The 13,644-nt window shown below is 38.5% G+C and overlaps 1 protein-coding gene across 4 annotated transcripts in view; it reads right to left on the minus strand.

Moving 5' to 3' along the window:
• Positions 1-13,644, minus strand: part of LOC134344331 (band 4.1-like protein 4B) — a 403,206-nt gene that overhangs the window by 222,062 nt on the left and 167,500 nt on the right. For all 4 annotated transcript variants that reach the window (XM_063043916.1, XM_063043918.1, XM_063043917.1 and 1 more), the window contains 6 exons: positions 11,758-11,878; positions 4,712-4,799; positions 4,530-4,618; positions 4,354-4,423; positions 1,837-2,006; positions 1,634-1,743 (listed from right to left, as the gene is read on the minus strand). In XM_063043916.1, coding sequence (XP_062899986.1) covers positions 1,634-1,743; positions 1,837-2,006; positions 4,354-4,423; positions 4,530-4,618; positions 4,712-4,799; positions 11,758-11,878 — 648 coding nt within the window. The remainder of the gene's footprint in view (positions 1-1,633; positions 1,744-1,836; positions 2,007-4,353; positions 4,424-4,529; positions 4,619-4,711; positions 4,800-11,757; positions 11,879-13,644) is intronic.

Genomic DNA, 13,644 nt, shown 5'->3' on the forward strand with positions numbered 1-13,644 from the left:
GTGCCAGGTAAACTCAAAAGTCTTAAAGTGGCCAAGTCACCTGGACCAGATGGACTACATCCCAGAGTCCTGAGAGAGGTTGCTGAAGAGATTATGGAAGCATTAATCATGATGTTTCAAGAACCATTTGATTCTGGCATGGTCCCAGAGGAGTGGAAAATTGCAAATGTCACTCCACTCTTTAAGAAGGGAGGAAGGCAAAAGAAATTATAAACCAATTAACCTAACCGCAGTGGTTGGGAAAGTATTGGAGTCTTTGTTAAAGATGAAGTTTCAAGGTACTTGGAGACTAATGATAAAGTAAGTCAAAGTCAGCATGGTTTCTTTAAAGGGAAAGAGTTCTTTGAGAAGTAACAAGCAGGGAGCACAAAGGAGAGGCAGTGGATGCCATTTACTTGGATTTTCAAAAGGCATTGATAAGGTGCCACATACAAGGCTGCTTAACAAGATAAAATCCTATGGTACTACAGGAAAGATATTGGTATGGATAGAGGAATGGGTGATAGGCAGGAGGCAATGGGTGGGAACAAATGGGGCCTTTACTGGATGGCTGCCAGTAACTAACGGTGTTGCTCAAGGGTCAGTATTGGGACCACTGCTTTTCACATTGTTTGTCAGTGATTTAAATAATAGAACTGATGGCTTTGTGGCAAAGTTTGCAGATGATGCAAAGATAGGTGGAGGGGTAGGTAGTGCTGAGGAAGCAATGTGATTGCAGCAGGACTTAGACAAATTGGAAGAGTGGGCAAAAAAGTGGCAGGTGGAATACAGTGTTGGGAAATGTGTGATAATGTATTTTGGTAAAGGGAACAATAATGCAGACGTATCTAAATGGGGAGAAAATTCAAACCTCAGAGGTGCAGAGGGACTTGGGAATCCTCGTGTAAGACTCCCAGAAGGTTAACTTACAGGTTGAGTCTGTGGTAAAGAAGACAAGTGCACAGTTGGCGTTTATTTGAAGGGGAATAGAATATAAAAGCAAGGAGACAATGCTGAGCTTTTATAAGACACTAGCCATGCCACACTTGAAGTGTTGTCAACTGTTCTGGGACCCTTACCTCAGAAAGGATGTGTTGTTATTGGAGAGAGTCCAGAGGAAGTTCATGAGGATGATTCTGGGAATGAAAGGGCTAATAACCGAGAAGCGTTTGGCAGCTTTGGGCCCGTACTCACTGGAATTTGGAAGAATGCGGAGTGATCTCATTGAAAGCTACTGAATGTTGATAGGAATAAATAAGGTGGGTGTGGGGAGGATGATTCCTCTAGTGGGGCCATCCAGAATTAGAGGGCACAGCCTTAAAATTGAGGGTCGACCTTTTAGAGTGGAGGTAAGAAGGGATTTTTTCCAGCCAGAGGGTAGTGAATCTGTGGAATGCAGAAGTTGATAGTTTCCTGATTGGTCAGGGCATCAAAGGGTATGGTGAAAAGGCAGCTGTATGGGGATGAGTGGGATCCGGGATCAGCCATGATGGAATGGCAGAACAGACTCGATGGGCTGAATGGCCTAATTCTGTTCCTCTGTCTTATGGTCTGAAATACAACTTGATCCATACAGCACCTGTTTAGTGCATGACCAAGTGCAAGTATATAATTAATGGGTCTTGCTTAAAATAGCTGAAAGCTCAGTTAATACCTTTAACAGTGGAGTGTCTTCTTGAGGGATATCGCTTGCTTGGCCGCCTTTCAAATGTACTTGTCCGTCGGAGTCTACTTTTATGCGTTGCTTCATATTCTGTCCGACCACTGGAAGAAATATTGGTTCAGTGTTACATAAAATACAAACGTTTGTACATTAAAAGAGCTAAATACAAACAAAACAAAACTGTAAGATGATACCTGAAACGAAAGCGAGATCCCAAACGCAGCAAATCTGATCGTCCTTCTTTAGTTTGAGTTGGTGCTCGTAGTCGGAAAAATGCATGATTTTCCACAGCACATCTCCATAAATGTTTACATGCTTTAGAATTATCTAACCGGAAAACAAATGTATGCTCCTGTTCTCTGCCCTTTGATTAAGGTGAAAAAATTATAAAGAACATAATTAGAAATGCAATTTAATGGAACACAGCCTTTTAAATAAAATACAGTACTTCAATGAAAGCAAATGTGAATTGACCTATTCTGGATTTGCTGATGATAAAATAAAAAATCTACTTTCTCAACATCAGTGTTGGGAAATCATGTACATGGATCATTGCAATGTCATGAAATGTTGGTTTCACATCTAGAGGCACAGAGAGCATTGGGTCAGAAGTTAAACTACATCTCTGTAAAGCCTTGGTTAGACCACCCTGTGGTATGATGAGCAATTATGGACATTTACCATAAGAAATTTATACTGGCTTTGGAGGGAGTATAGTGTAGATTTACCATACCTTACTCATATTTCCCAAAAAGATAAAAAGCAGCTATTTACTTCATTGTGCCTATGCTAGCACACACAGCAATCCCATCAATCTATTCCTTTATTCATTTCCCTACCTATTTACAATAACATGGCCATTAACTTCACTCTAGTTCTATCATAGATCCACACTGTGGGTAGCTCACAGAGACTCATTAACCTAGCTACTAGCATGACTTTGGTTGGGAGGAAATTGGAACAACTGAAAGAAAACCACATGATCACAGGGAGCCTCTGAAAACTCCATACAGGGATGCAGTAGAGGTCAGGATCAAAACCAGGTCACTGGAGCCATGAAGGAGTAGCAATGCCTGCTCTTTCACTGTGCCACACTCTTTCCTTTGAGTCAGTGATCCTTGGCTCCAGCCATTATCTAGGGGAAACATCTCTGCTTCTCTCATTATATCACCAAGTAAATTTGAAGGCAGAGTGGAAGTTATGTGCAAAGTTGATGAAATTGATAAACTCAGTATGCGTACAGGAAGCAGCACCAATGCAGGCGTCAATGTAGGACAGAAAAATGTGGGTAGTGTTACCAGTGTGGGCTTGAAATATGGACTGCTCCACATAGCCAACAAAAAGGCAGACATACCTGAGACCCACGCAACTTTATTTGTCACATATATATCAAAACATACTGTGAAATTCACCATTTTGCACCAAAGATCAACACAGTACAAAGATGTGCTGGGTGCAACCCGCAAGTGTCACCATGCTTCCACTGCCAACATAGTGTGCCCACAACCTACTAAACCCAACCCTAATCTCTACGTCTTTGGAATATGGGAGGAAGCCCACGTGCTCATGGGGTGAATGTACAAATTTCTTAGAGACCCCAGTCAGTGATAACTGACATAGAGGTGATGAAAGAGAAATTGTTGAGGGTGAGAACCAGTTCCGTCAAACAGTATCATACCATGAAGCATATCTCCCCTTCCACCTCGCCACCTCCACCCCACTTCCTCATAGAGATGGCACTCTACACAACTCCCTTGTCCACTCATCCCACCCCAATGAACTCCCTCCTGGCACTTAACCCTGTAAGCATGACAAGAGCTGCACTTGTTCCTACACCTCCTCCTTCATCACCATTCAGGGCACCAAACAATCCTTCCAGGTGAAGAGATACTTCACTTCCAAGTCCGTCAGGGTCATCTGTTGTATCTGGTACTCTCTGTGCAGCCTCCTCTACATAGATGGACCCAACAGAGATTGTGGGACCATTTCATTGAGCACCTTTGTTCAGTCCGCCAAAAAAGGCGGGGTCTTCCAGCGGCTACCCATTTCAATTTGACTTACTATTCTGACATGTCTGTCCCTCTATTGCCACAATGAGACCAAACCCAGGTTGGAGGAACAACACCTCATATACCATCTGTGAAGCCTCCAACCTGAAAGCCTGATTTCTCTAACCTGTGGTAATTATTCCCTTCTTCTCCCATCTCTTCTCTTCACCTGCCCATCACCTCCCTCCGGTTCCCCTTCTTCCCTTTCTCCCATGGTCCACTGTCCTCTCCTATTAGATTCCTTCTTCTTCAGCTACTTATTTCTTCGCCTAACACCTTCTAGCTGTTTACTATATCTATCCCACACACCCACCCCATCCATCCACTCCACCTGATTTCACCTATCATCTTCCAAATTATACTCTTTCCCCTTCCCCCATCTTCTTATTCCGGCTTCTGCCTCCTTCCTTTCCATTCCTGATCAAGGTTCTCGGCCTGAAACACCAACTATTTATTCCCCTCCATAAATGGTGCCTGAATTGTAGAGTTCTTCCAGCACTTTTTGTATACATTGCTCAAGATTTCCAGCATCTGCACCATCCTGTGCTTATGATTGGAAAAAGTAAATTTGTAAATCAAATCAGGCACAGAAAATAACACTGCTGTGTTCTAATGCACTGTCCTATATAGATTCCTTAACTGTAACTTACACTAATTGCTCACCTGCTCATCATCCTCCACAACAACGAGAGTTAGTTTGTTCTTTCTGAAATCCAACTGGGTAATTTTGGGCCTGCATAACATAAAGAAGAAAATGCACTTACAGGGGAAATGAAGTAGCTTCCTAAAAATATTAATTACAAACAGGAAAATATGATGTAAAATTCGAATAGCTTTACCAAAAAAACAAGCCTATTTTGTTTGATCCTTCAAAAACCAATATGCCTGTTGGTGTTAATCCAAGAGAATATTCATAGCCATCTCTTCCCTAGTTAAGAGAAAATATTACAGAACAGTTATGCAATAAACACATGTAAATGTATACATATATATTTTTAAACAAAAACTTTTATTATCTTACCTTGACTATGTGCATGTCGACTCCGTACATTTCCAACCATTTGGCTTTGTTCAAATAGCATAATTCTGCCTGTGCTGGGCTTTTCCCCCTACCACAATGAGAAAGTAAAACCAGATATTACATCTAACACCAGTTTCTATTATACAATTATTCCACATCATAACTTTAAGAAAAATTAAGCACTGTTTTCCCTTTAATCTTAGAAATTCTTCATGAGTTTTTGCATAAAGTGTTAAACAAATTTTACCCTTCTATACATTTCAGTAGGTGTGGAAGAAATCAGAAAAAGACTCAATATGAATTTAAAGCTGAGGCTATTTCAGCTAAATTTCCTATCATCTGATAAAATGTTCTATGTTTCATCAAGCCTTGGGACTTGTCATTACATATTTATTTTATTTTTGGTTCATTTATAGGATTATAACTTACAACTACTGTGAAGTCTAGATTCCAAACTGCCTCATTCTCTGATGGCCGTCATGACACGAGCTATGTAAAGGGAAAACCTGAGTATTTTCAGACTGGGAGGGCCACAACAATTTTTAATATAGTTTGCTTCATGAAGCAATCACTGTATCCATAATGCAGCCAACAGAAATAGATGAAGTGACTTTACATCTAGCTCTACAGCTTTTTGAGACTGTTGTTGAAATTGCATTCATCCAAGCATGTAGATTCTTGTTCATTGTAGATAGCTTTTTGGTGTCGAGAGGTGAAGCAGTGGCTACAGGATACCTAGCTTCAGAGTGGCTCTCGAAATCAAAGTATTTATATGTCAAATTCAGTTAAGCTTTTTAACAATGATGACCCTTTGATATTGATGGTTGTGCTGTGGCCATTCAATTTTAAGGGTAGGTGATTTGACAGATGCCATGATGCACTTGTGTCGCTAGATGATTTTTTAACCTCCATGCACAACCATACCCTATGAATTTGCTGGGGTGGAGGAGATTATAGAGATTGAGAAAGATGAGGCCATGAATGGTTTTGAAAATAAGGAACAAGAGGCACCAGTGGTCATCAAGCACAGGGATAAAGTAATATTACTTAATGTGTTGTGTGTGAGTTATATAGTATGTACCGTGTTATCCACCTTAATCTGGAGGAACATTGTTTCATTAGGGGGTATACATGTATACAGCGGAATGACAACAAACTTGAACTTGAACTTGGATGGCAGATAACGGCACTAGAGTACCCAATATACTGAATGGAAGTGCATGAAAAGTTTGGCACATTTGGAAGTCACCTTGTCTAATTAGCAATGTAATCATTGTTAATTAATTAGTCATTTTCAAATTAATTAGCACAGTGTTAGGAACTATTTTAAGTGACAACTTCAGCATGTTTTGTAAAATCTAGTTTAATATTAGCAGCAGTATTCTGCAGAGTCAGAACAGGCTATTTCCATCAAATATACCAAGGAAACTTTTAGCACTTTGTCTTTATAGTGAAAAAATAATAACTTACATTAAAAAGATTACTTTGAAGAAACTTACAGGACTGGTTGAAGACAACACCTGGAACGTTGGGCTATATTACAATTCTTTGTAAGCTTTCTTTGTCCTGTACACCAAGTTTAGGTTTGGTTGAACTAATAACCAAATGTGTCTTTTTCAGAATCACTGTATTAATTGTTATGCTTCATGACCCAATTCATTCACTTAAGTATCATAAAGTTACATGAACATTACATTCCTGATTAATATTCCCTCTGATTTGTAATGACCAATATGTGCAAAAATCCTGTGCTGTGCAATATTTTGACCAGTGACAATAACATGTGTGCACTGAATTTTAGATATAGAGGTACTCATTTTAATAGCTAGCAAAACACTGTCAATAACAACTTTGACCTCCTCGAGTTTGATAGTTTTCGCTCTCATTCATCCGCACTCTCACAAAACATACACAGCAGACCTGTAATGGATAATGAAGGATTTTCTCGCCAAAGTTTTTGCACACCATCCATATGTGAATTGCTTGCTAAATGATGCTTCCAAATATCATTCCACTTCTTCCCACTTGCATATTCTGCAGCAACTTTTGCATTGCAACAATACATGCAGGTAACACCAGTTTCTGTATTATACATAAATATTTCTCATAGCAGAACTTCCTGACCTCATGAGCTTTCAATGTAGCAATTTCTAGCGTTTTATTAAGCAATTCCGCTTTAAATGAGCAAGCAGCTCTTTTGCACTTCATGCTCTTTGCTTCTTTGGAATCTGACACAGTGAATCAATAACTTCTTCAATAAAAACATTATTAATAAGCCAGTTCTAAAATTTGCAGACAAATCATCGCTAACTCCATGTTGTCAACACTATCCGCATCAGAAACTAGAAAAGGAAATGCGATTGTGTAAGATTGTGAAATATACTTAACATGCCAATGAGGTAGAGGGTGATAACCTTGTGTGCAGTTTAAATTCCTTTGTATGCGAGTAGCAAAATATGTATGCACACACATCTTAGAGGGAATTTTGCTCCTGATATAGTATTACTCTAATTGTTAAAGGATCTAATAATCTTTTAACAATCAAAAGAATAAAAGAAACACAAATGGATCATTTGGCCCCTTTCACCTATAGTAAAACATTAGAAGATATGTTATACAGATGTTCCCCGCTTTTCGAACGTTCGCTTTACGAAACCTCACTGTTACGAAAGACCTACCTTAGTTACCTGTTTTTGCTAACATACGGTGTTTTTTACCAATATGAAAAAAGGCAGCGCGCGAAAAAAAAGCAGCACGCGATAAAAGGCAGCTGCTCCTCCCCCAGATTTGGAACTGCATTCTAGCCCGCATTAATTAAACACGTGCCTGTGAGCAGCCGTTAGCAAGATGAGTTCTAAGTTATCGGAAAAGCCAAAAAGAGCTCGTAAGGGTGTTACACTTAGCATAAAACTAGACATAATTAAGCATTTCGATCGTGGTGAACGAAGCAAGGACAAAGCGAGTTTGGTTTGTGGAAGTTGACGAAGATGATGTTGAAGAAGTTCTGGCATTCCATGACCAAGAACTGATAGATGAAGAGCAGATGCAATTGGAAGAGAAAAGGATAACAATCGAAACCAAATGCAGAAGCAAACAGACCGAAAGTGAAGTCGTCCAGGAACTGAACGTGAAGCAACTGTGTGAGATTTTCACTGCAATGATAAAGTATGACTTCAATTTTGAAAGGGTACATTGGTTTAGGGTATATTTACAAGATAGTTTGAGTGCTTACAAAGAACTGTATGATAGAAAAATGCACGAGGCTAAGCAGTCAAGCAAGCTTTCCACATCAGCCAAAGCAGACAACGAACCTCGACCTTCGACATCGAGGCAGGCAGACATAGAAGAAGATGACCTGCTGCCCTGATGGAAACAGACGACGAGATGACACCCCAGTGTCCCACCACCCCAACCCCCGGGCTGTGGACAGATACCGATCTGCGAAGAATGCAGCAGTAGTCGGGACGCACCCAGCACAACTTTAAGAAAAGAAAGCCGAAATAAACAAGCTAATTAATTAGGTGCCGCCCGGCATGTAAATGTTGGCCCAGATCAGAGGCGACGCAATCGGCAATCGCCTCTGATCTGGGCTGACACTTACGTGCCGGGCCGCACCTAATTAATTAGCTTGTTTACTTTGGCTTTTTTCTTAAAGATGTGCTGGGTGCATACCGGCCATCGCTGTACCCCTGCATGCTTCACGGATTGGTATCACTTCGCTGCCCGGAGGGTGGGGGCCACTGCACCACCCCAACCTCCAACGACTCAGCCTAACACACCATCATCAGTGTGCTCGGCGCTGTCTTCCCGATTCCCTACACTGTACATACATTATTTCTACTTTATATCGGCTGTGTATTTTTATGTGTTATTTGGTATGATTTGGCAGCTTCATAGCTTAAGGTTACTGGAGAGAGTATTTCTGCCGAGAGCGCTTGCAGGAGATTTTCGCTACAGAGAATAGTGCAGACAATGATTGTAGAGAAGTATTTCTACTTTATATAGGCTGTGTATTTATCATGTCATTCTTGCTTTTACAATATGTTAATATGTTACTGTTATTTTAGGTTTTATGTGTTATTTGGCAGGATTTGGTAGGTTATTTCTGGGTCTGCGAACGCTCACAAATTCTTCCCATATAAATAAATGGTAATTGCTTCTTCACTTTACGACATTCCGGTTTACGAACCATTTCATAGGAACGCTCTACTTTCGGAGGAAACCTGTATTCATTGTATAAGGTCATGACTCATCATTTACCTCAGTGCTATCTTCCTGTAGTTACTCAATATCCATCAATTCCTTGAATACTCTAAAATCTATTCATCATTTTTATTTATATGCAAACAGGCTGAGCCACAAGAGTTCTCTGGGATAGAGAAGATTCTATACCTTCTGGATATAGAAATCACTTCCTATCTTAGTCTGAAATCCTTAATGTTACACTGTAACCCTTGGTTCTGAATACCTTCACTGGGAAAACATCATCACTGCATCAATCTGTTAAGCTTCACAAGAATTTTCTATGCTTCAATGAGATTGTTTCTCATTCTTCTGAACACTTCAGAGTACAGGCTTAATCTCACCACAAAATCATTCCCAGGAATTAATCTGCTTTACTATCTATGTGATCCCATTTTCCCAACATATCTTTTATTAGATTGAGGGACCAGATCCATACATAATCTTTTAGTGCAGACAAACATGCACCCTAAAGTTGTAGAAAGTGCTCTTCACTCTGCTAATTAAATCTTCTTTTAACAAAGGCTAGCATACTGCTACCCTTCCAAATTGCTCAGTTTTCCTGCATGTTAAATTTTAACAATCTGTGAGAAGACAGCCATGTTTCTCTGAACACAAAACTTTGTAATCTATCATTCCAAAAGAATATTAATTTCTCCTTTGCCATCAAATACTCTTATGGTTCTTACTTTGGCAGAACCTTGGTAGCATAGAAAATAATGGAAACAGCTGCTCTCATTTCATCCATCATCTTCATATTTCTAGCCATAATCAAAGCATATTTTCAGAAGGATGTTTTTATTTGTAAATTTTCCGGTATTTTTACCTCCAATTATTGAACGGGTTTCACAAAAATGTGCTTCCTTATTTGACTGGTTTGTTGGAAGAAGACAGAGGGTGGTCGTGAAGGGGTGTTACTGAGAATGGGTGCTAAGACCTGTGGTGTGCCACAGAGGTCAGAGGTGGGTCTGCTGTTGTTTATCATCTATATTAACCAGTTGGATGACAATGTTTTTAACATGGTTAGTAAGTTTGTAGTTAATGGACAGTGAAGAAGATTATTTAAGATTATATCAGGGTCCAGATCAACTGATGAAATGGGTCAAGGAATGGCAGGTAGAATTTAACTCAGTCAAATATTAGCTGTTGCATTTTGGTATAACAAACCAGGGGAGAACTAACATAACAAATGGTAAGATCCTGAACAGAGAGCTCTAGAGAAATGGGCACATAGTTCACTGAAAGTAGCAATACAGGTAAATAGAGGAGGGTGAAGGTGATATTTGGCATGCTCACCTTAAAAGTCAGGCCATTGAGCACAGGAGTTGGATTTCATGTTACAACTGTACAAAACACTGTTGAGACTACACAGAATATTATGCAGGATTTAGGTTTGCTAGCTATAGGAAAGATGTCATTAAGCTTGAAAGGGTGCAGAAATGTTACTCAACCTCCTTTTCTTCAAAGAAAAAGTCCTAGACTATTGAGTTTCTCCTTGTACCTCAAGCTAAGGGGTGGCTAAATTGAGGTATATAAATCATGAGAAGATGGATTGCCACAAGTATTTTTCCCAGAGTAGGGTAGTCTTAAACTAGAGAAGATAGACAAAGTAGAGAAGAAAGATTTAAAAGACACCTGTGGGTAGTGGTATATGGAACAAACTGCCAATGTTTAAAAGGTATTTTGACAGGTACTGAGATCAAAAAGGTTTAGAGGGATATGGGCCAATGCAGGCAAATTGCACTAACTGATAGACACTTTGGGCAGAATGGATTAGTAGGGCAGATTTCAATACCATATAACTCTATGACACTAGATCTTACTGAAGGTATTTTTTTCAAACCCTTCTGAACAGCTTAACAAAAGCAATTCAAAATAATTCACCACATTATATTTTACTTCCAGATGTTTACAATTTATCTACCTTTCTCAATAAACCCTGTACTCTTTCCTTCATTCTATTTTCTCCATTAGTTGAGAAGTTTCACTGGGTGCTATTCATTCTCTGGATCTTATTTGTTCTTATACTAAGCATTCCTAAAATATGCCAGCAAACGAGTACCCTATGTTCCTCATTTCTCCAACTGCAGTCCCTCAATGCATATGACCTATATTTATCTAACATCACTGGTTGAATCAGTATACTCTAATTTTTCTCCATAATAAATGAAGTTGAATAGTAAGAGTATTATCTTTCATGATGTATTAAAGCAATAACTATTTTACCTTTCAGATAAATGAAAAGATACAATGTCTCCATGGCTCATCCATTAAAAATCAGAACTAAAACTGATTATTTGTTCATTACCATGTTTTTTAGGACCTCGTTTTACGCAAATTGGCTGCTGCATTTTGTTGATAGGAAATTTCAGTAAGATCTTCAGTCATAAGAGTTACACAGTATGAAAACCAGCCCTATTCATCCATTCCGCCCTTGATGTCCATCAGAATTGGCCCAATTTGTGCATGTCTCGAAAGCTTTTTTTAAACATTTCTAATCATGCAAAGTTTTATTTTTTTCAATCAGAAATAAATTTATTTATAGAGAGACGGTTAATATTGGCTCCTTTTTCAAAAGTAAATTAGTCTATAAGGAAATACTGTGAATGTCATATCTATCCATTTTCAGTTGCAACTTGCAAGGTGACATGTTTAAAAGCAATCAAGAACATGAAACTGGTATATTCCCATATTGTTAACAAGTAAAAATCTTGCTTGATTGTCTACAAATTATTATGAGACTGGCAATAAAAGTGTGCTCAAAAGATATTTCCCAAGAGATTTTTTTTCTTTTAAGTATTTACCTGCAATCCTTCCACTTTGTAAAAATATCTATTTCCATATCCTCTGTCTGATTGGGATTAAATCTGAATTCTGACACCAGCTCCGAAGTATGTTCAAGAGGCTCACAGTCCCCAAGCTCAGCTAAAGAAAAATCAACATTTTATCTGTAGTTATATCAATATGTTCTTGCCACAGAATATAACACAAGTTTACAATGAAATAAAAATAGAAAATGCTTGAAATATTCAAGAAGTCAGTCTGCTTCTGAGGAGACAGGAACAGTTAATGTTTCAGATTGAAGACTCTTCGTCAGAACTGGGAAGGACAGTAAAGATCATAAAGCTGCAGTGGAGTTGGAAGGGAGTATGTCTCCAGGATAAAACTGGAATGAGAATGTCTCCTGGATAAAACCGGGATGAGTATGTCTCCGGGATAAAACGGGGATGAGTATGTCTCCGGGATAAAACCGGGACGAGTATGTCTCCAGGATAAAACCGGGATGAGTATGTCTCTGGGATAAAACTGGGATGACCATAAGGCTAAGCAATAAACAAGATAATCAAGTCAATGAGTAAATAGGAACAGTTAGAGAGTGATAACAGGCATAAAAGAGAAGTTTTTCCCCCCTCTCAGTTCTGATGAATGGTATTCCACCTGAAATAGCATGACTTGCTGAGTATCTGCAACATGTCAGTTTTATTTTTAATCTCCAGTTTTTTTTAAATTTTCATCTCAGGTTGACAGAGAAAGACATAATAATACATATCAGCCTTTACAATTACACAACAAAATTATATTCATTTCCATTCAGTAAACAGAAAACTACAGGTTATTCATCTAATGATAACATTTGAAATTAACTCTGTTGTTCCAAGCGAAATACTACACTGATAACTTCATTCTGCTTTTAATCTCAGTTTCACCACCTTCAGTGGCCTCATAAATGAATGCTATTGATCAGGAAAAGAGATTCAGTGATAATTTCAGGGGTTTATTTTCAGTTTAATCACAACTATTTGAATAAAGCAGCTTGTCAACTCTACAAAAAAATTTGGACAATATCTATGTTTGGCTGGCAAATTGTAGTAAACATTTCTAAAAAACATACTTAGTTTTTATTCCTCCATCAACTGACAGCAACAGCAATGAAACATTTATAGTGTTTCTCCATAACTTTCAAGGAGATTGAATTGGCTTAAAGAATGATTGGGCTTCTAAAACACTGACCTTAAATTCTATACTTGTGTTCCTAATGGAAAGTTAATTAAACTAGCAGGTGGACATTATTTTTAAATAAAGGTGTCTTTTTTGGCATATGCTTATGCCTGAAGCTTTGTCCACACTGGAGTATATTCTAAATATAATTGTGAAAGATTTAAACAAAAAGCAGTGTCCATACAACTGGCTGCTAAGGAAAAAAATGGCTAGCAAATTCAAAGGCTTAAACTTAAATATTTAAACTTGGTTCAAGATTATAAAGCCAGTTTTATAAGCAAGTTTTGTGTTACGAACAATAACACCAATGGGAAACATTTTACTTGACATAGAGAACTGATTTAAGAAAATATATTAATGAATTGTTCATTAAAAACATGTCATACAAACACCTGCAAACTTGTATTCTATTGGTGGATGTGAAGTTGTTTAGAAGTGCTTTATGATGGACCTATATCTAGGCACACTCAAGTAACTGCTGGTGAATACCAAATAACCCAGCCTATAATATGAAAAGAACAAGAGGAAAGCCAGTCACAGAGGCTGGATCAGAGTCCATGAGCACATTGATCAGGATTCTCAACAATTACACACAAAAATTATTTTATTGGATTTACCTGAGGAGAATTAGAGAACTAATGTAAGGAGAAAACACATTCAAATCACATTAAAAAGTAGGGGGGAGGGGGGAC

The sequence above is a fragment of the Mobula hypostoma genome, chromosome 3 (assembly GCF_963921235.1).
Source record: "Mobula hypostoma chromosome 3, sMobHyp1.1, whole genome shotgun sequence".
NCBI classification, from domain to species: Eukaryota; Metazoa; Chordata; class Chondrichthyes; order Myliobatiformes; family Myliobatidae; genus Mobula; species Mobula hypostoma.